The sequence below is a fragment of the Pseudopipra pipra genome, chromosome 13 (genome assembly GCF_036250125.1).
Source record: "Pseudopipra pipra isolate bDixPip1 chromosome 13, bDixPip1.hap1, whole genome shotgun sequence".
In the NCBI taxonomy this organism is placed as follows: Eukaryota; Metazoa; Chordata; class Aves; order Passeriformes; family Pipridae; genus Pseudopipra; species Pseudopipra pipra.
The window spans coordinates 17,121,043-17,147,667 of record NC_087561.1 but is presented as its reverse complement, the minus strand read 5'-3'; the positions used below and the strand labels follow the sequence as shown (position 1 = coordinate 17,147,667).

The 26,625-nt window shown below is 44.1% G+C and overlaps 1 protein-coding gene across 9 annotated transcripts; it reads left to right on the top strand.

Moving 5' to 3' along the window:
- The first annotated feature begins 4,117 nt into the window (after nucleotides 1-4,117).
- On the top strand, nucleotides 4,118-19,805 carry LOC135421564 (terminal nucleotidyltransferase 5C-like). Of its 9 annotated transcripts, none has more exons than XM_064670162.1 (4): nucleotides 4,118-4,235; nucleotides 12,219-12,340; nucleotides 13,557-13,671; nucleotides 18,524-19,805. In XM_064670162.1, the coding sequence occupies exon 4, from the start codon at nucleotides 18,539-18,541 to the stop codon at nucleotides 19,715-19,717; it is 1,179 nt and encodes a 392-aa protein (XP_064526232.1). In that variant the 5' UTR covers nucleotides 4,118-4,235; nucleotides 12,219-12,340; nucleotides 13,557-13,671; nucleotides 18,524-18,538; the 3' UTR covers nucleotides 19,718-19,805. The 9 variants fall into 9 exon arrangements, with proteins under 9 accessions (XP_064526232.1, XP_064526238.1, XP_064526237.1 ...); XM_064670168.1 differs by having other exon boundaries at nucleotides 13,557-13,675; XM_064670167.1 differs by having other exon boundaries at nucleotides 12,219-12,397.
- Nucleotides 19,806-26,625: the final 6,820 nt, after the last annotated feature.

Sequence of the window (26,625 nt, the reverse complement as noted above, 5' to 3'; positions counted from 1 at the left end):
AACAGGCACATATATAAACCCAGCAACAGATCTTTTTAAAGCAGCCACATGTTTCTGAAGTGTAAACATTTTTATTTGGGATCTGATACAGGAGTCAGAGGTGAAGGGCACGCACAGAACTTGTCTTTCCTTCTGACCAGAGAGGCAGGAAATAGAATTTTTCTGAGCTTCCCAGCTGTCCATTGATGACAAATTACTGCTTGTTCGCATTTAGCCCAACTTCAGCTGGCCTGAATACATTCTATTTACAAGTGCCCTGGGATTAGTTCAAGTTGCTCCAGACTTCAGCGTGCTGACGTTGGAGGAGATTAACAGAAGTAATTTGCTGATTCACCATAACAATTTTCATAAAATATGACTCAGGGTTTTCTTCTTTCATGTAAGGCTGAAATTAGGTTAACATGCTTTGCTGAGCACTGTGCTGTACTATGTGTGTTCCCAGCAGCATCTGATGTTCCAGGGGTATATTTTTGGAAGTATAACCAGATTTATGAGGCCTTATCTTTTCCTCAGCTTTCCAATAAACTGACCTTCACCAATCTGTGGCTTGAATTAGAGACCTCTTCTTCACTCCAAGACAAAGTCACGATACCAAGTGGATTTTCTGCAGCCTCTCACCTGTTGGACTGCTAAAGAACTGTTTAAATTCTGTGCTTAAGTGAGCTCCTCCAAACCTGGACACCTGGAGCAAAGCTTGCAGATCATTCATGGCAGGGAACTTGGAATGAGATGATCTTCAAAAGGTCCCTTCCAACCCAAACCATGTCCTCAAATTCCAGAGTAGGGAGACACCTCTTCCCTCAGACTGCTCATCTGGGAGCAGGGTCTTCTTGCCACCCCTTGCAGGTCATTACCCCTTCGATGTGTCTCACAGTGTCTCTGCCACCTCATCATCAAACCTTCCTGTCCTCGTGCCTTTCTAGTTTCACACAGTTAAATTGAAGTGGTGACTGTGGAAAATGACATCAGCATTTAAATAGATTTCCTGAGGAAATGTTTTAATGGTCATTTTTATAGCTTGTTTTGTGCTTTTTAACTTTTTCCTCTCTGGTCAAAATCAAGAAATTATTTAATACACACCAATACAGGAAAAGAGCTAATTCTGACTAATCTCAAGGGTTTGAGTTTTTTGATTCATTTTCATTCTGAGCAGCGACGGCAGAAAAAACCCTGAATTTCTTTGTCTTCAAACAGTTTCTTTGGATGAACCAAAACATTCTCCACTTCTAGATTCAGGCAATACAAAAACTCAACAAGTCTCTTCACATTTAAGAGTAAAACTATATAAATGGCAGCAGAAGCTATAAACCCCCTGACCTCAACGGACTTCTTGGAATTTCTTGAAGATAAGTTTGCACAGCAAGATGGTTCTCAGCACTTTTATTCAGTGACATCTGACTTTCCCACTGTGGCTACTAAAATGGATATAAATTCCTTCTGAGTCCTGACCAAGGGCTCAATCCAAGGTGCCTGGTGATGAGAGGAAGAGCTTACAGTGCTCTGACAGTCATGTGTGCAATCTGGCTTCACCCTGGTGGGCTGGAAAGGAAAATTCCATATATTTCTTTCTGTGTTTGTGTGTGCAAAAGTGAGTGCCCATTTCACCTGGAAAATGCACTTTTACTCACTCACCCTCATGTTGCCTCAAAACTCATGCTCAAAGTTAAGGCCATGGGGATTGTGTTTTCTGAGGTGATTTCCTCTGAGACAGAATATGAATCATTCATGACACAAAATTCTGGAGTTTGGGAAGGAAAACACAGCCCTGCGCTGGAATTTTCCAAAGGTAAAGCTGATTTTCTTCCGCCTCGCTGAACTGCAGAGCGCAGAGCTGAACGCCCAGGGTATCTGAGATCTAAATACATGTGAGAATTGGGGGAGTGTAGATCAGGATCTGACCTTTACAGGTCCAAGCTCAGTAATCTTCAGCGTTTTACAACTGCCTTTATTGCTCTCACAGTTTCAGCTTGTTCTGCACATCCAAATCCCTGTGAAATTTGATAAAATCTCCAAGCAGGGCTGGATCCTGTTGTTGCCCTGGAGGATTTAGGTGCTGCTGTTCCAGCAAAACATGACCTTGCATGGGGTTATCCACGGCATACTATGGACCTTGAGCTCTGCATTCATAAAACCTGACAAAGGGCACAGTTCCAAGCTCTGTGAAATATTGGCTGTGCTTCTACAATTTTATTCAGCAAGAAATCAGTGCTGTGCGTCACTGGTCAAAAGATGACTAAGCTCTCGTTATAAATGATAGAAATGATACAGCCAGATTATGCCTTTTGACTCCTTTTGAGTAATACCTCACTTCTTCACCAATGAATTAGAGATAAGCAAATCTTTAAACTAGGTGTTTGCTCAAGAGCTTGGCTGGCTGGAAATGTATTTATGGATATATTAAGTGCTTTCTGGAATTAGGGCCAAGGCAGGAGGAGGCAGCAACAATCCGGGTTTAGGGAGTGTATCTTGTACATGGGCAGAGGAGACCTGGCCTTAGAGGTTGCCTTTAAAATCCTCATTTCCAAACCAAACAAAGTGAGCTGGGTGAAATCCCAGCTTTACTGAACTCCGGAGCAGAAGTCCCAGCAACCTCAGCGGCCCTGGGATGTCATCAGACAGACGTCTTTCTCCTTCTCCCACTTTTCCACTTGGAGAATATGGTGCTGCCAGTCCTGTGCTGGTGTCCCTGACCTGCCCATGGCCAGTCCCAGCAGCCTGGTGACGTCACGATGGCACAGATTTGCATCTGCCTCCCTGAAGATGCACAAAGAGGTGAAGGCATAATTCCAAGAAAACCCAGCTCTCCCTGCCTGACATTAAATTAGGTTTATCACCCATCAAACATGAGCTTTTCTCTGTATACTAAACACTTATTCCATCACCCAGCCATGCTGTGGAGCTGCAGCTTCCTAAAGAGTGAAAAAAAAAGGAAAATATGTAGCTTTTCTGAAGTAATTCACTGTTTTCCAAGTGCAGGAGGACCATTAACTAATTAATTTGCCCAATTAATCATTCAATAGCTATGTATAATGGTTGGGCAAGCCATGGGCTTCATCCTGGCACAGGCTGAGCGTGCAGCTCCCATCCTGTCCCAGTCTCCAGCAGTTCTGTGTGTCCAATTCTCCCAGAAATTCTAGGCTCCCTCTGTCTTGGCTGTGGTGGCCCAGGATCAGGAAACTGGAAAATACACTTATCGGAACTGAGAATTCGTTTGTTTTAGAGTTTATGAGGATTTCAAAAGTCTCATCAACTCTTTTTCTTGATTTGTGACCTAGGAAGATAAATTAATATAATAATAAACACAGAAATAACAAACAAAAGAAACAATCAGCTAATATAACAATATGAAGTAATTTAAATAGAAATAATTTTCACAGCTAGGAATATCAAGTAATAGAAACTAACTCGATGTTTATGACATAAAATGAAGTCGTCTCACAAGTGGGATTCTTTAATCGTGAAGTGCTTTGTAATTGCTGCAATTGCTCCATCATAAAACTGTTCCCAAGAGGAAAGAGACACTGAAGATATTTTTAAGGGCCCTAAAGAATAACAGCTGGTTTGGGGATTTTTATGTTCAACAAGGGTCGTATTTCCTTGCTGTGGATTCTTTTAGGATAAAAGGTTAATATCCTTCTCTGGTGTAATACCCCAGAGCCAGCCTAGAAGTACCTGGGTGCTGGAAGGTCAAGTACAGACATGGCTATTTAAGGTTATTATATATTTCCCTATGACAAAATGCAGTTTAAAATACTTTCATAACCTTTTTTTGCTCATTGTTATGAGTCACTATAGTACTAAATCTGCACTTTTTTCAGAAGTAATCATGCCTTACCCATGTGGCATATTTTCTCAGAACAGTAAATTATCTCTCATTTTAGGTCTATGTCTAAGCAAACTTAGACATCCCACAGCAGCAAATGTAAAGTATTTAGTGTTATAGTGGAATGGAAATGACCAAAAATGGCACAACTGACATAACCTCACCCTGGGCAGGGTTTTATTCCATCCATCCAGTGAAGTAACTGATCAAAGATAGTCATTTTTAGATACCCAGTCTGGTTTTGTAAGTCAGATGCTTGGAACCAGAACCGAGTCTGTGACATCACATATTGCACATGAAGGAGCACAGGGAATGTTTCCAACAGGACACCACAGTAGAGGAGATCCTGGGCCCAGAGCTGAAGTGACAGAGCAGCCAAGTGTCTTTCACTGTGAGAAGGGCTGTGCTGCAGGTGAGGCAGAATTTGGGGGGTTGAGTGACCAAACTGCAGGTGCTCATGTCACTGTTGTCAGTTTAATCATCTTAATCCTCAATCTTAATCCTTACAATCCTTAACGCACCCCTGAAATGTAGGTTTCCTTGTTTAGATTCCTTTGGCAATTACATCCTGGGCATGTGTCTTGCCCAGAAAAGCTGTGGCTGCTCCATCTCTGGAAGTGTCCAAGGCCAGGTTGGAGGGGGCTTGGAGCAACCTGGGATAGTGGAAGGTGTCTCTGCCCATGGAAGGGGATGGGATGAGCTGGGCTTTAAGGTCCCTTCCAACCCAAATCATTCCAGGATTCCATGAAATAGTGAGGCAAAAACGACAGACTGTTTGTGCAAGAAGAATCTCAAAACCAAACAAGTTTAATTCTGACTCTTCTTGGGATCTGAGAACTGGATCACCAGAGGATGAAACCATTGGCCACCAACTGAAAGGGACCCTCTTTGCCTGGGCTGACAGGACCCGAAGTTGCACGGGGGAAGGTTCAGGCTGGATATTAGGAGCAATATTTTTCGTTGAAAGGTTTGTTAAAGCATTGGAACAGACTGCCTAAGACAGTGGTGGAATCATAGAATATTCTGAGATGGAAGGGACCCACAAGGATCGTCCAGTCCCACTCCTAGCCCTACACGGGACACCCCAACAAACCCACCCTGTGTCTGAGAGCGTTGTCCAAATGCTCCCTGAACTCAGTCCCCATCCCTGGGGGAACTTTACAGCTGTGTGGATGTGGCCGCTGGGGACATGGGTTAGAGGTGGGCTTGGCAGTGCTGGGGGAACAGCTGGACTCGATGAGAGCTTCTCCAACCGAAACAGTTCCCTTGGTCTTATATTCCTTGTTGCCCTGATTTTATGATTCTGTGATTCCATGATTTTATGATTCTTTGATCCCGCGATCCCGTGACCCCATGGTGTTATTATTCCACGATGCTACGACCCCACGATTCCACGATTCTACGGTTCTGTGCCCCCTCCACCGGGCGTATCTGGCAGGGGCGGCGGCCGGGGGGCTGCAGGTGAGGGGCGGCGGCCGGTGGCCGTCACCTCCCGGTGTGGAAGCGCCGCTGGCCGCGCCGGTGTGACGAACAACGGCCCCGGGGCAGGTGCGTGGCTCGGACCCTCCTCTGAGGGCCGTGCAGGGGCTGCGGGCTCGGGGGTCTCTGTGGCGGGGCCCCGTGAGGCGGCGGCGGCGGGCGCGGCCCCCCCGCTCCCGTTGCCATGGCGGCCGCGTTGCGCTCCGCGGGGGCGGGCGGAGGGCGGGGCGGGGCGGCCGCTTCAGCACCAGCGCGGCCGCGGACAGCGGCGGCCCCGGCTCGGCGGCCCCGGCAGCGGCGGCCCCGGACAGCGGCGGCCCCGGCTCGGCGGGGGCAGCGCGGGCAGCGCTCGGGGCTCAGCACGGTGAGTGTCCCCCCCGCCCCCGCCCCGTCCCCGCGGGTCCCCCCGGGCGGGGTCGCGGTGCCCGCGGTGCCCCCGGAGCGGCGGGGCCGGGGCGGGCGGGGCCGTTGCGGGAGCGGTTGGTCTCGGTTAGAAAACTTGGCGAGCCCCGGAGCGCTCGGCTCGGGCCTTTCTCCTCTCCCCGTAAGGCGTTTTCCTCACAAACTTCGGGGGTAAACTTACAGAAAGGGCGGTCTGGCGAACTGGCGGTGCCGCGGGGGGTGTGTGGGTCTGTGTCTCGCTGCACGTGAGTTCTGTCTCGCTAGGGTGTTCCTTTGCACGAATCCCAAAAACTCCCTGGATTTGGGCAACACATCCATAGTAGGAGTAGTAGGAGTGTGGTATTCCCTATTCGCTGGTGGAAGCTCTGTCACCCCATGTAGAAGATGACAGCTTAGGTAGCTCTGTCACCCGGTGTAGAAGATGACAGCTTAGGTAGCTTAGGCCTTTTGTAGGTGTTCAGCAAGGACCATCTGTGCTTTTGGGGAGGTCACAGCCTGGAGGTGACAGCGACAGCGACAGCAAGCTGGGATTCTCTGCCCTAAACTATTAGGAAGTGCCTGTGTGCAGTGCAACTCAGGGCTGGAATTCTGTGTCTTCCCACGCAGGAATCACTCTCCTGTGCTCCCTGCCTTCTCCCACAGGCATCTCTGAAACGTCTGTTAAGCCACTGCAAATCTTTAATGATATTTATTGTTCCCTCTCAAAGAGGAGGGCTGGCTCTGCAGGCTCACACACGTTGTGTTCCATGTGCTGCGTTGACAGGGACAGTCTGTCCGTGGCTCCCATAAAAAGCAGCAAGGTGGGTATGAATGGGGATGTGTTCAATTCTCCGCTAAAGGCCGAGCAATGAATAATAAATGAAAGTGACGGAGAGCAGGGACTCTCCCACGCTTCAGGCTCTTGAGTTCTCCCTAAACTAGAGTCAGATGTGTCTGTCCCATTCAGAAATATAAAAACAATCCCTTGTGTCCTTTCATCCTCCGTGTGCCGTGCCTGCAGCATCCAGGAGTCAGGAATAAGGGCTTGATGTGTGAAGCGGGAGTAGTAGCCTGCATTATACCTTCTATTCCTTATGCCTTATCCCTCTTGCATTCCCATAGCTCAGTTCAAAGAGAACACTAATAACTCCTTTAATTTGCAGTGCTGCAGACCTTTGACCCCTGGGTAGTGTTGCCTGCACACCATCCCTGCCCAGCTGTGCATCCTGGGCATAACTTTACAGTAAATTTAGTTTTATTGCCTCATTAGGCATTAGAAATACAGCTCCTGTGTGCTCCGTAATGATTCAGCTGCCACAAAGAGAGATGTCTGCCGTTGACCCTTGTGAGCAAAGGCCTGACCCTAAATTCCTGCCCCTGGGTGTATCAGCAGCTCAGGTTCGGGAGTAGCTGCTGACACTGTGGAGTCTGGTAATTTATGAACCCACTATAAATCAGGGAGACATAAGTAGACCAAGTTCCTTGAAAGACACATTGAGACTGAGTTATTTTGGAGAGTCAATTAAGCAGCATTTAGGCTGGCAGTGGAAATTCATTCATTAATTAATGCTGCTCGAAGGAATGAAATTCTACCTGTGTTTTCAAAACACTCCTAATCCGGAGCGGTTTTGTGGCCTTCCTGGCTCTGGGCTCTGATGATCAGACTCTGGGATGGGCTTGGGCTGAGCCATCAGTGCTCAGCCATGGCAAGGAGTGAAATGTTGGTACCTTGTGCTCTGCTTTGCCTCTTTTGTTCGTGTCAGGGAGCCCTTGGTGGGTCACCCTGAGGTTATTGACAGTGTTGAGTTCCCAGTGGCCTGATGGTCATCTGCATATGGGGATAGATCTTGTTTTATGGATTTAAGACATAGATATGTCTTGCATGTCATATATATCTTACATGTGTCTGTTTAACCTGTCGTTTTTAATGGGGGAAGGTCAATGAAAAGCTACAAGATTTGGAGGCAAATTCCGAATCAAATTTCACCACCAAACTATAGGTAATGCAGATGGAGTGGAAATGAGCTCAGGTTTATCTTACAGAAGTCAGAAGCTCAGCCATGAACAGACCAGGCCAGTTCTGCTCTCATTTGTGCCAAAGCAATTCCTGGCACTGGCACAGGTTGCCCAGAGAAGCTGTGGCTGGAAGTGTCCAAGGCCAGGTTGGACAGGGCTTGGAGCAACCTGGGATAGTGGAAGGTGTCCCTGCCCATGGCAGGGGGTGGGACTTGATGGACTTTAAGGTCCTTTCCAACCCACACCATTCCATGATTCTATGAATTTATGCCCTTGGGTTTCAAATATTTTTTAAAAAGAAGTATTTTGAAAGTTACAATCTGGCTTTTCCCTTTTGCCACCACGATTTTCATGCAAAAATAATTATTCGAAGCATCAGCACAGAATCTGAGATGCCACGGGGAATCAACAATGTACCTATTTCCCAAAATTAGTGTGGTCCAGAAAGGGAGAACACAGAGAGCTGCAAAATTTGAGCATAATACTGAACATGGTTTCTTTGTGTTGCAGAATTGCTCACAGATAAACCATCCTTTCAGTTCTTTTCTAGCCAGGATATTTCTGTGGCCCTAAAAACTGTTTCTTTCAGCACTTATTACCAAAAGGAGGGTTTTCCTCCGTGAACCACCACAAATGGGTACAGCAGATGTTGATTTATGTCAACATCAGCTGATTTTCTTCTCCATTACCCTTCCTGCTGGGTCTTTGCTTAGCGAGCAGGTCCTGTCGCCTTGACAGCCGGTGTCACGTTGGATGTTTTTGCACATTTGGGGAGAGCTTGACTCAGTCCTTCTCCCAAACTTGGTGCCGTCATGCGCATGATGGTCATTATGAATTATTGATAGTGATGGAAAAGTCACGAATACACAGCTTTGCTGCAGGGCCTCAGCCTCTTCCTTTGGTTTAATCATTGCTTTATCTCCTCTCCGTGTTTTACTAATAATGTCAACAGAGACATTTTGTGCTGCCTTCCCCACCAAAGAGTAGCAGTGCTGGTGCTGCAGCCACGATCCTTTCTGCTGATCTAGTTTGACTAGTTATGCAGATTTTTTTAATCTGCAAACTCTAGAAAACATTTCAGTTATCAAAAAAAACTATTTTCTAGGGGAATCCTGGCTCTTACTGAGTCAGAATTAAGAGTAAACTCTTGTACAGCGAGTACTTTGAAGATAATGAATAATTCATTTATTTTTCCCCACTTTTACAGTGTAACTCGTGAAATTGGGAAAACAGCTATAAAATGAAACCCCACTGCTGCACTGTGTAGTCAGAGAATAACTTTCTAATATAAATATGGAAATTAATTCATAAAAATACGAATTCTGTATTAACATTAAAAACACAAGTAGTAATATCAATAAACAGTGGAAGACATAGTAATCTTTGAGTAAATTGGGAGACACATTCCTGTGGCATTGCCAGCACAGCCTGCTCCAGAAGTTTTTTTCCAACTCAATTTAAACTCTCCACTTGCTGTAGCAGGGGGGAAGAGCCTTTATTTGAAGGGATCCCAAAATGCTTAATAAGTCAACCTGGAGTCTGTGCCCAGAGCTCATGGCTTGTGCCATAAAATGAAAATACTTCTGGAGTGAAACAGGATAATTGTCTAATAGCAAACACTTTTCTAAGATATGCAGAGCAGAGCAGGGGTGATGCAGAGAGGCCTTCATGGAACACCAGTTCCATTTGTCTCAGTTTTCTGACTCCTCCCATGGAAAACTTTCCAAATCTATTCTATTACTGTATGAACAATCAGAACCCACTCTCAATACTCCAATGGCTCAGCACTGATTCAGAGAGGGGAAAAAAGGCATTGCATTGATTGAAGGAACTGAATGCAGCTTCCAGCAAAGCTTTTTTTGGTATGATCAGTGAAAAAAGAGGAATCCATGCCATTTGCCGTGTGTGTTGTGTTAGAACCCTCTCAAAACACACATGAATGCGATCCTGGAGGTGTCCTCTCGTGGTTCAGTGACCAAGGCTGTCCCACAAGGCGGGTTCTTGGGGACATTAGATGGTTGTCCTTTGGTGTAGATGAGGGGAGGAAGGCTCTGGAGAGTTTCTGAGGAGAGCCTTGACTTTGTAATGCCCTTTATCCCCTGACTGAGCCCGGAATCGGGGCTGTGATGGCATGTGGCATCGCTTATCCCTCTTCCTCTGGCATCTGAAGAGGAGAGATGATTATGAAGGTGGTTAATAGATGGGAAAGGAGGATTGTTCCATTCTTTACCTTGCCTGCTTTTGCTGCAGTTTAGTCATAATAATGAGAGTTTTTGATAAGTGAGCTTTGGATTGAGTCACTGGGATCTCGAGTGAGTAAACAGATGTTGGGATTAGTCTGAGGAGCTGAGCAGAGCAATCATGTGCTGCTTGGGGAAGCAGGCAGAGAGGGGGGGAGGCAAGGATCTCTTGGATCCTTGGCTCTCATTCCTGCCAGTTTGGGGGGAATCACCTTGGAATGCTCTGGGTCAGCTGATGAGGTGTTGGAGCAACCTCCGTGCTCACCGAGGTGTGGGCGCTTGAGGGGTTTGAGGGTTGATGTTCCTTATGGTGGTAGCTGGGAGTGGGGACACCCAAAGGCAGTGACCAGCTGGGAATGTGCTCCCAAGCAGTGCTGGTGGCAGGGAGGGAAATCCTCAGAGCCACATGTCACCTCCCAGCCCCTGCTGGATCTCAGGAGAGTCCTTTGCTCGTTAGGCACGAGGGGAAAAAAGCTTGGAAATGGGTTTGTTGTCACATGTCACAATTCACGTCTCAAATTCAGGCACAGGAAAATACTATCTTTGAAACACAGTTGTTGACAGAGTAATTTTTATTTTTATTTTTCCTTTAGTTGGAAAAATCCTGGGAACCACGAGTGTAGAATAAAGGAATGATGCGCTTTTTCCCGTGATGATGGAGCCAATAAAAGGCAGCAGTTGGGAAAAAAGTCCCAGCAGCCAAAGCAGTCCATCAATCTCAGCTGCTGCTTCTATGAACATATTATATAATAATGGCTCTTCTTCTACAAAAAAAAAAGCCATAAAGGTCTCTCTTTTCTCCCCCTAAATATCACCAGAGGAAGCCATTAATTCTGCTCTAGAGTTAATCTGTTCCATCATGGTGATATATCCATTAATGGATATCATCTATCCATTAAACCTTCCCCCCTTGCACAGAAAGAAATAACAATATTTCATCGTTAAAAAGAATTTTGTATTTTGTGTTTTGTTGTAAAGTGACTGATTTGTCTGACTTTTCCAGACTCCACATGCTGAGACTTTTATCTAAGCAGCCCAGAACCTCTTTTCTTTGGCATTGAAGGCCTAACTGGGCTCTCACTCTCAGGCTGACCAAAGCTCAGCCCTTGCCAGACTTAACCCTTTATTCCCAGTTGCAAATATGAGCCATCACTGCATGGATTTGGGGAGCAAGTTCAGGGAACACACATTCATCCAATTAATAGCCCGTGAGGAGCTGGAAAGCAAAGGAAAGCTGCAGACAGTCCCTAGCACAGCAGCCAGGTCCCCACAGGGTGAGCAGAGCAAGTGCTGTGCTTCTGGCAGCAGCAAAATGGCATTTTCAGGGATAAAAATCTGCCTGCTGTAGCACGGAGGGAAAATCCAACTTATTCTGAATAAAATTATTAACACAGTGCATACCTCCTCGGGCTATAATTCCAGCTTCTCCTGCAGATTATGCAGGTATTTACACTCAAATCTTGCTTGCAAAGTTACCTTTAGTCAGAACCATATGTGCTTGCAGCATAAAAGCTGAGATTGTGGAACACAACTCATCAACAAGGAGTAAATTCACATGGATATCAAACCATAGAGTGGACAGGGCCCTGCTTGGGATAGTCCAGAAACCTTATGTGGGTATTGTGGACTTTGCAGGATGGGGTTCTGGAATGGGAGATCTTTGAAGGAAAGCCTAAAAAAGGCTGCCTAACTGTCAGCATGTCTTCGAAATGAGAAACAAATATAAAGAAGTGCCTTTATGATAGCACAGGAATATTTAGAAATATATTTAATTCCAGCATAGCCAGTCAACAGGCCACTGGAATTGGAAATTCCAGCAACAGGGATCCTGGGCTTACTGTAAATGAACAAACAACCTCTGAAACAAGATCTTCCTGTCATCTGCTCTTATAGAAGCAATATAAAGCCACTACACAACTCATAGTATTTCATTTTGCTGGGTTGTTATTCATTCTATTTTTTAAATGATTCCACTACATCCCTGCTAATTTGCATGTCTATTAATAATACTGAATTCTCACTCAAAATCCCATAGAGAAAATGACAAGTCTGTTAATATCCTTGCAGAGGATTAAGCAGGACCTGAAACCCAGAGTCTTTATAAGCACCTTGGTGCCTTTCCACTGCTTTTACCTTATCATTCCCAACTTGAAAGGCAGTTGTTATTCCTGCAGGACTGCCAGGCTGTAATGCATCATTTATTATGTACAGCAGGTGACTGGTAGTTAACATTGATCTCAAAATGAATGTTATTGTTTGTTGGGTTTTATTTCCTGCAGCTTTCCCGGGGAGCTTCGTGTTTCTGTCAGTGACAAGATGACAATTCATATTTTTACCAAATGATCCAGTGACTCATCCTATTAACTCCGCTGGAATACACACTTCCAGTCCTCCTGCCACAGTAAGTCCGTGGGATTTTGCATTCTTTCTGGAAATATTGCCCAGGAGTCAGTCCACGGTATGTATCTGGTAGTACAAATAACCTTTACCTAAATCAGTAACTTCTCAGCAATGGCCACAGCCCCAGACAGACCAAATATTGCATATGAGACCTATTTTTTTTAAAGTTATTAAAGTATTTTAGAGCAATTGAAAAGATCGTGCTTCATCCTATGTTACTTAGAGGCCTTGGTTTGTTTGGACATGGAGGCCATGTAAGAAGGAACATTGTGTGTTGTGGGAATTGATGCAAATCATAAAATATCTGCCCTTGAAAATGTTGCCCTGTGAGGGGATCCCCATCCAGCTCAGAATGACTGTACCATGAGTCATGAGGGAAAATCTGTCATCCAAAACCCCCAAATGTGCAGGATGAGATAATATGGATTATGTATTCATACTGCTTGCCTGAATTAAACTCCTCACTTTGTCCCTCCTGAGAACTCCCAGCTCATCGAGCCCATATCCTGTAGCATTCCAGGTGTTGGCTCCTCCGTTCCTTTTCCCAGCATTGTGCTGCAGGGTTGGGCTCTGCACATCATTCCCAGTTGGGAGAAGGGGTGTTGGAGCCTGGTACATGCCTCTGCTGATTCTCCTGGAAACACGGGATCACAGGATGGTCTGGGTTGGAAGGGACCTTAAAGACCATCTCATTCCACAGGCAGGGACTCCTTCCACTAGACCAAGTTGCTCCAACCTGGCCTTGGACACCTCCAGGGATTGGCACCCTGTGCCAGGGCCTCACCACCCTCTTCCCAATATCCACATTCCTTCCCAATATCCAATCTAAATCTGTCCTTTTTTCCTTAAAGCCATTGTCCCTGTTCCATGGGTTGGGGAAAAGTTAGAGCTTATTTTTGTTGGCAAAGTCTCTTCTTCTGCTCACCTTTTCTGCCCCTGAAGGTGATATTCTGTGGCACGGTCCAAGCAAACTGCTTTTAAGTGCATTTTGCCCACCTTGCAGCCTTATCTCACCAGAGAGGAGCATCTGGCCCTGAGTTATTATTTGTTATTTCAGGGTAACTCGATGGCAACTGTACTGAAAACTGATGGCAACTCATGCGTTATCTCTTGATAACAGGATAAACAAACACCACCTTCCCACATGCATTAACAGTAATGGAAGGAAAAACTGGTGAAAAACACTGTCAAATCAGTTTAAATATTTCCCCATTTAGGTTCTCCAGATGCTTTACTGCTTCTACTTGTCTCGTACACATTTAAATTACGACTGGAACTCCTTCCCCGTTTGACATTCCTGCCTCCGGAGCTTATGCCAGCTGCAGTCCTTAAGTGAGTGAGTAAAATACTTCCAAATGCCCAGCTTAACAGAGAAATGGAGCTTTGAATTTAAGGGAAGCTTTAGCAAGAGATCATGGGAGTCATCAGTGATGCATGTAATGTGTGTGCAGGAAAATCAGTGCAGGCATTGAGGGGACAATGGCAGAATTTCTGGGAGTGTTTCTGGAGTAATCCCCGAAAACAAGGCCACCAGGGCAAGACATTTTGCTTCATCTCTTTTTAAGCCTTTGCTCCTGGGTAACAAGAGAGAGGACGAGAGGAAACAGCCTCAAACTGCACCAGGGAAGGGTCAGGTTGGACATCAGGAGGAATTTCTTCCTGGAAGGAGTGGTCAGGCATCGGAAGGGGCTGCCCAGGGAGGGAGCACCCTCTAGGTGTCCAAGGACCACCTCTGGTTGAGTTGACAAGGTGGGGATTGGTCACAGGTGGGACTCGATGATCTCTGAGGTCTTTTCCAACCTCAGTGATTCCATTATTTTGTAAAAGGTCCTCGTGCAACCAATTTCAAGTGCAAAGTAAAGAGAATTAGAGCAGTCAAGCATTCCCAATCTTTGCTGGAAAACAGGAAAACAGGGGAGCAGATCAAAGGGAAGAGGATGGAGCCACCACAGCTGCACAAAAACCCTCTCAGCTGGATTCTGCTTGAGAACTCCAGCACATGGCAAAGCCTTTGAAAACACACTGAAGCAACATTAGGGAGTATATAAAAAGAGAATCTAAACAGTTTATGGGAAAAATATGAGCTAAATTTGATGAGACTGTTCTCTAGACTGTAAGTATCTGTTTCTCTGAAAGCTGTGGGGAACATGAAAGCTGTCATTAGCGTGGCAGATTTTCTTCATTCAGATGTAAAGCCAGATCTGCTTTCATTTTTTTTAATGGAGCTGATCCATGGCGCAGTGCTAAGATGTGGTTAACCAAACCTTTCAGCGTCATTTTATCCCAAACTCAAGAGTTGTTTGGGTCCACAAAGAAAACTAGAGCCTCTCACTTCAATATTAAAATAAATAATAAAAGTTAATAAAACTGTGTTTAATGATCCCACAGTATCTAAACATTTTTCCATGTTGTGACCACTTTGTCAGCTCAAGGTGACCACTCAAGGACAAGCTGGAGCTTGAAACAGGGAAATATTTTTCTAACCTTATAATAAGGATACTATATCACAAAACTTGACTGGGTCTGATCCATCTTATTCTGTGCTTCTCTGGCCAGTGTATGTGAAAGAAAACACCTTGAAAACTACTTTTCCTCGTTGCTTTGTCTGGTAGAGATCTTAAATCAGACAGTTTATAGTAACATTTTAAATCCCATAAACAAAAAACTAAGAAAAATCACTAGGAGAGAGTCCCAATAAATTACAAATATTGATGAAGTGAGCTAAAAACCACCCTCTTTTGAGTTTCGCTGATGTTTGTGCAGCCTCCATTTGCCCATGGACTGACTTTAAGGCAAGAAAACACTGAATGTGGAACACATGAAATGCTTTTGGGTATTCACATGGAAGAAGTTACAGAAAATGAATTCTTTGGCAGGGAGCAGCAGGGAAGAGTCAGGGAAGGTTGGGGCTGCTGAGTGAGAGCTCTGGAAGTCTGTGTCACATGTAGGGTGACCCTAAATGATCAATGCTGGTTCTGGCAGAGGGGCAGGGAGGTGTTGCTGCCTCCAGGGATCATGGAATCTCAGATGGGTTGGGTTGGAAGGACCTTAAAGATCATCTGCTTCCACTTCTGCTACCCCAGGTTGCTCCAAGCCCCGTCCAACCTGGTCTTGGACACTTGCAGGGATGGGGCAGCCACAGCTTCTCTGGGCAACCTGTGCCAGGGCCTCCCCACCCTCACAGGGAAGGATTTCTCCCTAATCTAATCTAAATCAACCCTCCTTTAGTTTAAAACCATCCCCTCCGTCCTATTGCTATCTACCCTTGTAAATGGATCATCCTCCATTCCAACCATCACCAGTTTCCAAAGAATAAAGTGATTTTCCAGCCTCTTTTCCCACGAACCAACCCAGCATTTGCTTCATCCAACTGCTGTGGTGACATGCAGTGAGTTTCCTTCCCTTCTTGTTTCAGACAATACTTTAACTCATTTTAGTCTCAATATTGCTACTGATTTATTGTAACTGAGGTTACTTACATTAATAATAACTCCTGACATTGGCCTGAGCACCTCAGTAAGTAAATTTGCCACTGCTTTGAGAAATCAGGTTCCTAATGAGTATAAAATTACCTGGAAATTGTTCTTGTTGCCAGACAAGGTTGAGGAAAAGAACAAGAGAAAACCCTTCTAGGAAAGTCCAGACTTGCAAGCTGGAAGCAAATTAGTAAATAATAATAATTACAATCAAGTTTATTAATGTTTAGCTGCAAATTAATTACATACTTGAAAACTTAATTCCTGTTTTTCCCAGGACGTTTTCCTCACTTGTCAAATTGAAGGTGTTGTTTCAGCACAGAATTCTTAGTATTTATTGTAAAACATTAATGTTGAAACTCTGAACTCCAAAAGCCTCCCCAGACTCTCCAGGAATCACTTTAGAGAAATGACATTTTGAGGTACGTCTCTTCAACACAAAAGAGAGATTTACTGACATTACCTTTTCCTGTCAATTTAAAATGCCACTATGTTGCAGTAACATCTGAAATAACTAAAACCATGTAGCAATAAAGAAGGGATTTCTAAGCTTATTTAGGGATACTTCCATCTTCTGACTTACCAAGTATTTGAAGGGGGTTCCTTTGCTAAAAGAAGGGATTGAATTTCAACATTCCCTTCTCTGCGCCCTTTCTTTTACATCACAACATTAACCTCAGAAAGGTCAAAGTTTTGCAATATCAGACAAATCCCATAATAAAAAACTGCTTAGGCAACATTTCTGGCAACCATAAGTTTTCTGGTAGATCTGCCATAATCTGAATTATAGAAGCTTGGACTTCATGATCTTGGAAGTCTTTTCCAACCTCAACAATTTAATGATTCTATGAATGACACAGAGACAACAGGGCAGCAAAAACATTTATACAAAAACCTCTCCTTACATCCTTCTTGCTCCACCCTGGGTTGTCCTGTTTCCAAAATTCACTGTGGCTTTCTGTAACAGCTATTTTTCAGGATTAACTTGTTGTTGAGGGATGTGGAAAAGGCTCTGAAGGATGGGTACAAGTTTTTTATGGTAATAGTTTTAAAGGAATAAGCGTGGAGTTATAGTAGATATTTAATGGTGAAATCATAAAACTGGCAGTACTATGGATGGCAATTTCTCTCCTTTTTGGTTCAAAGGTCATGTTCTCTAAATTCCTGCAGTAATGTCCATATTCCAGAGTACATGTGCAAACATACATGTGTTTGCATATTATGTATGTGGAGTTATACACTACATACACAGTGCCAGGAGCTATGTGGGACTGATTCCAAGACCTTCACACTGTCAATTAAATTCCCAACTTAAGTCCTGCTTTAGCCAACTTCTAAAACATTCATTCAACTTCAAACATCTGGTTGGTTCCGTTCTTTGTAACGAGGCCAGAAAGGTGCCTGGAACTCCATATGCTCCTGATCAGTTTGCTGGGAGATGAAATTATAGCAGAAGTATGTGAAATATAGCTCTGTCATATTCCCAAGCCATTTGTCAGTTCACAAGTTACTTGAAATTACTAAAATATTCCAGAATGTGGAATCTGAAGGCGAGGGAAGGAAAATACATGACAACGTACATATGTAACCACTGCTGATGAAGAAACAACAGTGTAGACTTTTCAGTGGTGTTATTATTACTCAGTAGGATTTTATTTCATTTGTATTCTTGAGGTTTGGCTGAAAGAATCTGTTTGAGCCATCTGCCTGCAGAGACATTGCTGGTGTTTCAGTAGTAGGTTCTCAGTGTTGGCAGATTCCCAAAGACACTTTTTCCGCCCGGTTGGTGACTCACTGAGCTGGTTCAGATCCCACCTGGGCACCACCTGAGTGTCACATCTCATTGCTAGATGTGAGGCTATGAAGTCCAAATATCATTTTAAACAAGTCAGAGCTTTCCCCTATGTATTCTACAGATGCTTCTTTACAGGCTTCCTTGAGAAATTCTTTCTCCACAAGACTGGGAGGGGTTTTCTTACTGGTTCTGCAAACCATAACTTGCAGCATTGGTACATTAATGTAGGAACTAATGTTAATACATTAACATAAATTAATGGCATAGAAGGAAATTTTTTGCCTCAGGAACACAGTGGAAACAGCTTAACAATGATCAGGTTTCTAAACCACAACAATTGATATTAAAGGATGTGTGTGTATAGATGATCCATGAGACCAAAGTTCATCCAAGGCACTCACTGGATAAACACTTAGCATGTTCCTCACTCCTGCTTTTCACAAAAACTTCCTGCTCTTTCAGTGATTTGAAGTATTCAAGTCACTGAAGATAAAGGAAGATTTCTAGACAGGACAGAAAGAATAAATTTGCTCATTTTAGCTCTTCACGGTTAAATTTATTTGGAGTTTCATTAGAACCACAAAGTATTGGGTGTTATTAACCTTTGAGTAGTTTTCAGTTGGGTCTGGATGGTTTGCTGCATTTGCTTTGAGTCATGGGTTATACAATAACGTGATGGCTTCTCAGCAGGATTAAAACCTGGGTGCATTAAAATTCAATTAAAAGACTGCGACAAGTGCAGTGGTTGACTCAGACTATTAACTGGGATTGTGTCACTGGAAAATGAACTGGCTTTGCAGTTACTGCCAAGGAAGGAAGAGACAAGTTCAGTATAACCAAGTGAAATGCCTGTCTCTCTGGTGTTTCAGGAAGTTCTAACATTTGTCCCTAATTTTTCTTTCTCCCTGCTTAGCTCACTGACATCACAATGACTGAGGAGGACTTAGACCACAGATTCAGTTGTCTCACCTGGGATCAGATTAAAATCCTGGATCAGGTTTTAGCTGAGCCCATACCTATCCATGGGAGAGGAAACTTTCCAACCCTGGATGTAAAGCCGAAGGATATCATTCATATGGTGAAGGACCAGCTCATTGAGAAGCAGATCCACGTCAGAGACATCCGCCTGAACGGCTCCACAGCCAGTCACATCCTGGTCAAGCAGAACGGAACCAGCTACAAGGACCTAGACATCATTTTTGGGGTGGAACTTCCCAGTGAGTTGGAGTTCCAGATTGTCAAGGAAGCAGTCCTTAATTGCCTATTGGACCTCTTGCCAAAATGCGTTAATAAGCAAAAAATCACGGCTCAGACCATGAAAGATGTGTATGTGCAGAAGATGGTCAAAGTCTCCACCGACCACGACCGCTGGAGTCTCATCTCGCTGTCCAACAACAGCGGCAAGAACGTGGAGTTGAAGTTTGTCAGCTCGCTCCGGCGGCAGTTCGAGTTCAGCGTGGACTCCTTCCAGATCATCCTGGACTCCATCCTGGCGGTGTACAGAGCCTCAGACTGCCCACTGGCAGAGGACTGTCACCCCACCGTCATCGCCGAGAGCATGTACGGGGACTTCAACGAGGCCATGGACCACCTGAAGTACAAACTGATCTCCACCAGGAACCCCGAGGAGATCCGAGGAGGTGGCCTCCTGAAGTACAGCAACCTCCTGGTCCGTGACTTTAAGCCGGCAGATGAGGCTGAAATTAAATCTTTGGAGCGTTACATGTGCTCCAGGTTCTTCATTGATTTTCCAGATGTTGCCGAGCAGCAAAGGAAAATCGAGTCCTATCTGCGCAACCACTTCATCGGGGAGGAGAAGAGCAAGTACGACTACCTGATGACCCTGCGTGGGGTGGTGAACAAGAGCACAGTCTGCCTCATGGGGCACGAGCGGCGGCAGACTCTGAACATGATCACAATCCTGGCTTTGAAAGTACTGGGAGAGCAGAACATCATCCCCAACGCGGCCAACGTGACGTGCTATTACCAGCCTGCTCCATATATCAGTGACAGAAACTTCAGCAACTACTACATTGCTCATGGACAGCCCCCCGTGTTCTACCAGCCCTACCCATTCCACATACAGATCCAGAGCGGGATGGTTTAGGAACACGCCGACCTCCGCAGCACCCACTTACACTCCTCCCTCTTCCCAGTTCTTAATAAAGGCCTCATTAAAGCGAGTTTTATCAGCACTTCTGAGTTAAGGACATATTTTTGTGCAAGTTGCCAAAGTTCTTTGGTTGATCAATGTCTAAATCACCGTTCAGCACGTCGTGAAATAAGTGAAGCGTCCGTCATTCGTGAAGTGTTTATACCTTGGGCTGTATTTTTTTGCAATGAAAAGAGAAGGGTATAAATTATTCTAATTTTTTAAAATGAAATGCACTAAGTTCTGGGTTCTAAAAAAAAAAAAAAAAAAAATTCTGAAGCAAAATTTAAATAGTGTAAATGAAAAATGAAGCCAATGAAATACCTCTCAGTAGAAACGCCTGATGTTAGAAGTGTTAGATCATCTCTCCGTTATATCCATGTGGTTCCAGCAACATTTATTTGCAGCACCTTTGAAAATACACATTGATGGGTCGTCTCTTGGTGGTGTGGGCTCTGCTTCACAGTCTGATCGTCCCTCAGGTGCAATCAGAGAGGTCCCTCTCCTTCCCAGGGTACTGGTTAGTACTGGGGAGCAGGAAACACCCCCACCAAGAGAGCTTTAGGACCTCGTGGGTCCAAAATTTCCACTGATGCGAGTGACAGATTTGGCTGCTCAAGTCATGCAGCATCAGACCCCAGGATCTGCCTCCCAGATAATGAAAGTTGTAAGAGATACAACTATTCTGATTAAATTGGTCTCGAAAACCAAGGCAACAGAATGAGAGAGAAGGTGAAAATTGAGCACGTAGGGCTTGCTTTCTGTTGCTAATTTGTTATTGATCTGAGCTGCTTTAATGCGCAACAAACAGTCAGGAAAAAACCAAAAAGCCCAGGACTGCGTTATTTTTAGGGGAATTAAAACAAATCCTTGGCAGTGGCATTTGAAAAAAATACTTTATATTATCAACGTCCTGTGTGTGCTTAGATTCCTGCACACACACACCAGTAGCAAGTGAGGATTTAACGATCAGGAAGCAAAACATTAGTTCCGAGTTTTTGTGTGTGTGTGTGTGTGTGAGTGTTTACCAAAGATAAGTTTTAAACATGTCACATAAGTGCCTCCCTGTGCCAGTTGCTCCATGAAGGTTGTGATGGTGTTGGAAATGGTGCCGGAGAGCTCCTGAGTTAGGGAAAGGGAAACACACACTCCTGGGTTGCAAAGTGTTTGTAGCAGAGAAGGTGGGAGAGGTGGGAAGTGTTTGCTCCAGGATGAGCAGGTTTGGGACAGGTGGACCTAAGGTGGTGTCACTAAAACTAAATATGGGACAAAGAATGGCATGAAAAGGAGATTTAGAATTGGTGTGGGTGTAAAATTGGAACAGCCAACTGGAAATGCAAAGCTGTAGAGTTTCTTACATCGATGCTTAACGTGTCGCTGTGTTGTTCTACGAGTCCCTTGCCAGTCCTGTGCTATCCTCAATCCTCCTCCTGTGCAAAAGCAGTGGCTGCATTTCATTGATTTACAACAGTGTCAGGTCTTGGAAGTTTATTCTACTTGGGCACGAGTGCTTGATTGATTTTACACATAAATATGCTACGTAAATGTGCTATTTTAAATCAAACATTTCTAAAATTTCTATGAAGTCCTACAGCCAGTAAAATGTAGCTTCCCTTTTCCCTCTGATATTCCTGTACAGTTGAACAAAGAACTGTTCAAAGGCAACTTTGCTGACCACCATCACTACAGGCAACTGTTTTCTGTAAAATACAGTGCAAAAAATGATGTTTCTGCAACATAAGAAGGGTTTGCCAATGATGCTGATTCATTTTGTGATGCCTCTCATGAATATAGTACTGTTACTTTTGCTGATTTTTCAGGTATGTCGAATTTTGTGTCTGAAAGCACACTTGGTTCCACTTCCACGAATATCTTTCCATTGGCTAAAGTCTATTTAATAAAATCATCAGTCCTAATTGCTCTGTTATCAGCTGTGATAACACCATATTTGCATGAAAGCACTTCTAGGGAATTCCCCATCAGGAGCAAAATGGAGTGAAAATGGTGGTTTCATTTTACTTCTTAATTGAACTGTTTGAATGATAAAGGGAACATTTACATGTAGTTAGGTATTTGCCAGATTAAATAACACTGTGAAAAATTCTGTCAGAGCCTTACATAGGTTGTGTCCCTGTTCATGCTTGTGCTCCAACACTCGTGTGACCTGCAGGGAGGAGGAGCCAAGAGCTGGACTGGGGAATCTGTGGGAGTCAGGCATCCAAACACCTTGAGTTTCAGGAGGAATGAGGCTCCTAAACTCCCTGAATTGATTGGAAAACCTCAGTCCATCTGCACTGGCCTGTGACCTTAATGCAATGTAGCACATCAATTCATTACTCCTCCACTCCTGGTTTCCGTGGTTGGTGGGTGGAGAAATGGGTTGATCTTCTCCAGAACCAGGAAACAGGTCAGGCAGGAAGGAGCATTTTAAACGTGTCTGATCCATTACCCTGAGAAATACTTCAGTAAGTTGGTTTTAACCAACAGGTAGAAACACTTTTGAATCAGATGTTGTGAAAACTATCAGGAATGGTGAAATCACTCTGGATTTGTGTAAACCAGCCTGTTCACTTGTACAGCAACTGTTTATTTAAATGTATATTGAATTCTGTTAGGTCTCTGTTTATACATGCAGGTAAGGAAGGGCTCAGCCAAAGTCCATGGAGTTGGTGGGAAGAATCCACCAAACTGCAACGGGCTTTGTACCCCAGAAAAGAGCAAAGGACTTAGGTGAGGACCTACAGGTAAAGGTACAACAACATCAATATGCAAAAATCTCTCAGGTATCAATAAACCCTTTAAATTATTGAAAAAAGGTCTTATATTTCATACCTAGAGGTAGTTCAGTTCTGAAGGTTAAGTGAGGTTTAGGATTTTGTATATGTAAGCATTTATATGTCATTTATTTATCCTTACATATATGAAATCTCGTGTTTCTACACCCACAGGGCAATTACCAAAACCTGATGGTTTTAATTATTTCCTTCCAGATGTTATATTGACACTGGGAGCAGTATTTGACCTGGAGACTTTTTCTCCAGGTCATAGTGACTCTGTAAAGTAATTTCAAAAAGGGGATGATGAATTGACTGCTGCCTGCAAAACATTGATATCAGTGTGTGAGATGAAATATTGAAATATTGGAACCTCTTCTCCAGTTGTTACTGATTTTACCACGTGCAGATATAAATCTACAAAGAATTGAGAGTTTTCTCAGTCCCAGTCTCCCGAGCTTCATGTTTGCATTATAATTATATCTCGTTGTTACAATCTGTTCAATGATTATTATACCTGGAAATTGTAATGCTGATTTTATTTAATCACATAAAACTTGAGGTTTACGGCTTAAAATAATAGAATGTTGTCAGGACCTAAGTGTTACAGTTTCAAGTGCTTTCCTAAAAAATGTCATTTGAATTTTGTGTTATGTTGTAAAAGGTCTATTTGAAGCAAATACTTTATGGTAGTTCCTTTAAAATGTATTTTGTGAGCTTTATACTCGACATGTCACAGAGGTCTTTGCAATGGGTAAAAGGAATGTAAAGTTGTCCTGAGTCGAGGTGCTCCCTCTCCCGGGGATCTGTGGGTGATTTGAGTGGTGTCAGAGGAGTTACAGCGACAGAAATTGGGAATTACACAGCTGTGGGCTCAATATGATTTGCAGAAATACCTGGAGAAAGGGCAGCAAAGAGAGTTGGGCAGGTCAGCACGATTCTTACAGCTCAGTCTTGGGTTGATACTTCTATTAAACAATCAAATGGAAGGGTGTCCAGGACAAAGCTGCTGCAGCTGAAATATTTCACTCAATGTACCACCTGAAGCTGTTGAAAAAATGTTGTAATGCTAAAAACGAGTGTGAATCCCACCAGTTTGTAGGTGATTAGTCCACAGGGTTGACTGGTGCCTTTGGGTGTTTGGGGAGTGATCATTAAAACTACATTTTGTTTAATGGATGGTTTATTGGAATCCCTTCCTTACTCCGGTTGGACACCAACCGGAGCGGGGAGATTTTGTCCAACAGCCCAACTGGGGAGGTGCAACTGCAAGAGAGATACAGGTTTGGTCACATTTTCTTGGGTGGATAAACCACTGACTCAGATTCATCAGGAGTCCACTGTCTGACCCACATGGAAGGTTCCCGTGGATCTCCCGATACATTGGAATGGCTCTGTCTAGTTGTCAACAGGCTTGTGTCAAATATTCACATTTGAAGTGCCTAGATATATATATATATATTTATATAATGAAAACATGACTGTCTGCTGGGTGAATAAAATTAATACTTAAATGACAAATGATTTGACTTTACATCTGCCTAAAAGTACATTTTACCTACTCTGAATGCACATTCCCATAAATCTAATCATGTATCTGTCCAGGCTGTAGGATTTGTCGTGCATGAACATGGCCAGTGCTGGTGATTTTGGAGAAAATCCAGCAAACTCAGAGTATTCAGCTCATCACAGTTACATTTATGGTTGTTTACTTGGATTTTCTGGGGTTTTGGGGGGGGTGGGTTTGGGATTTTTTGGTTGTTTGGGTTTTTCTGTTTCATGGGCTGGGTTTGAGCTCCTGCTTATTAATTCAATCAGAGTTTTTAAAAAGGACAAGACAATATTGTTCTTTCTCCCTGGGGGTGTCATATGCTGTTATATCTCATGGACCCTCCAGTGCCTTACAAGGAGGGGTGGGAACATGCCAGAGGTTTCAGCCCCACCTGAGAGCTTGGGAATTCCCAGTTTGGCCTCTGTGTTGACTGTGCAGTAACAAGTGGTTCACATACAGCAAAGGTGCTGCCATGTGGTGGGAATGGGGAGAAAAACCAGCCTCAGAAATCCAAGGATGCTGGAGCAGGTCCCTCACCCTCACCAGCCCCTCTGAGCTGTGCCCCAAAGCCCTTTGTTATCCAACACTGATGAGATTAATGGGCTGGGAAGGGCAATCTGCAAATCTCCTCTCTGTTGACTCAAATTGGTGTTCAGTGTTTTCCCCCTTCACTTCCTGGCTCCCTCAGCTCTTCCTTGAGCACCCAGTGCCATCCCAAACTCTGACTGACGGAGGGAAGCAAGACCCCCACACTCTGGACAGACTTTTTTTCTTTAATTTTACTCAATGTTGCTCAAAACATGTTCTTTCATCTCTTTTTTACAGTAAAATGGATAAATTTTTGTAAAGGCCTTCCCTTTATTTTAACCAGTAAACACCATTTAATAATAATTTCATTTCCTGACCATTTTCTTTTCTTTTCTACAGCCAGATTTTTAGGAGTTTGCCTCTTAATAAACTGGTAAGTGGGGAAGTTGGAAGGCAGCCCACATAGGGGGGTCCCTTTCCTTAAATATCCACCGGATGCTTTCCTGGGGAACTCAAAATCTGAGGAAATACGTGAAGCTGAGGGAGAACTGTTTTGTTCTAGTCCCTGCCACCCTCATTTTTTCTGCTCCATCAATCTCCATCATTAAATACTATTTCATAAGCAAGTGATTTTCTTCTTACCAGCTGCTTCCATATTCAGCTCCATTTCATCCTGTACCATTGCAGAACCTGCGCCTCGGAAATCACAATTAGTTACCATGGAAAGCAATTCAATACCGCAATAAATGCACTCCAAGGCTGCTCACCCTGCTACATATTACAAAATAAAAATAAAAATAAGTCCTCCCGACAACTGGCTGCAGAGCATGGGTGTCTGTGTTTGTGGGCAAGTGTGTGCTTGTGCATACATGGGTTGATGTTATTTTTAATCCAATTTTCCTCGTGTTTGGGTGTATGGGAAGAGCAAACCCCTCCACGATGCAGCCCCACTCCTTCATGAGCCCACCCTCCAATATGAGCCCCCTTTCCCCCGTCCTATATTTCATTTTCCTATAAATATTCCCATCCTGTTGTTGATGTGAGTTTATTTCTCACTCGTTCTGTTTGCTCTCTGGAGCAGGCAGGGACATGATGCTGCCCATATGCTCCTGTATTTCTGCACACACACACAAGCAGTGGCATTTCAATGTCCCCAGCAGCTTCCTGGGGCCTCCCACGTTCCCTGAGGAGGAGCAGCGGTGTCGGGAGAATGACACGTCTCTTCTGGAGACGATGTGACCCCGTGGTGCTCCCACCATTAATGCCAACAATTCCTTCCTCCAGAGTTTTATCAGCTCCTGACATTTTCCAGACAAAAGGCTGAAATTGCAGCTCATGGCTTTGCCTAAAAGATAAAACCAGATATTGGAATATATCCCTTTTTATTGTATTGCAGTTCCCAGGTAATGACATTGTCCAAGCAAGGATCCGGATTCTCCACCTGCCTTGGATGGTTTATTTACCCCCCAGGGCAGGAGAAAGAGCTGGGAACTTCTTGTATTAAAGTACCAACAACTTGTTACGCTTCTCTAGAAGTTGATTAAACTGCAAGTTCCAGCCCAAACACTCAGTCATAGAATCATAGAATTGCTTAGGTTGGAAAAGACCTTTCAGATGATGATTTCAATCAAGAGGCAGAAGGATGTCCATGAGATACAGCGCCACAGTTGTCGAGTTTAATAGTGTGGGACAGGCACAGCTGGTCTAATACTGAGCACTAAATCATTTGTGGCAGTGATCAGCACTTTCATTAAGTACTGCATTCAGGCAATGAATTTCTCAACTCTTATTGTGGTAAACCAGAGTGGCACAAGTCCTGCCATCCAAGGAGTGAGCTGGGCTTTCACTGGGGCTACCCCGGAGACACCTCCCAGAGCACATTTATGTGCTTTTCTCAACTCAAATGTGATTTTCCCCCATGGTTTCTAAGTCAGATCATAACAAGAAAACAGGTCATAGTACAAAAACTAAGGAAAAGCTGTGGGAGAGCGTGGTGTCAGTAAAACCAG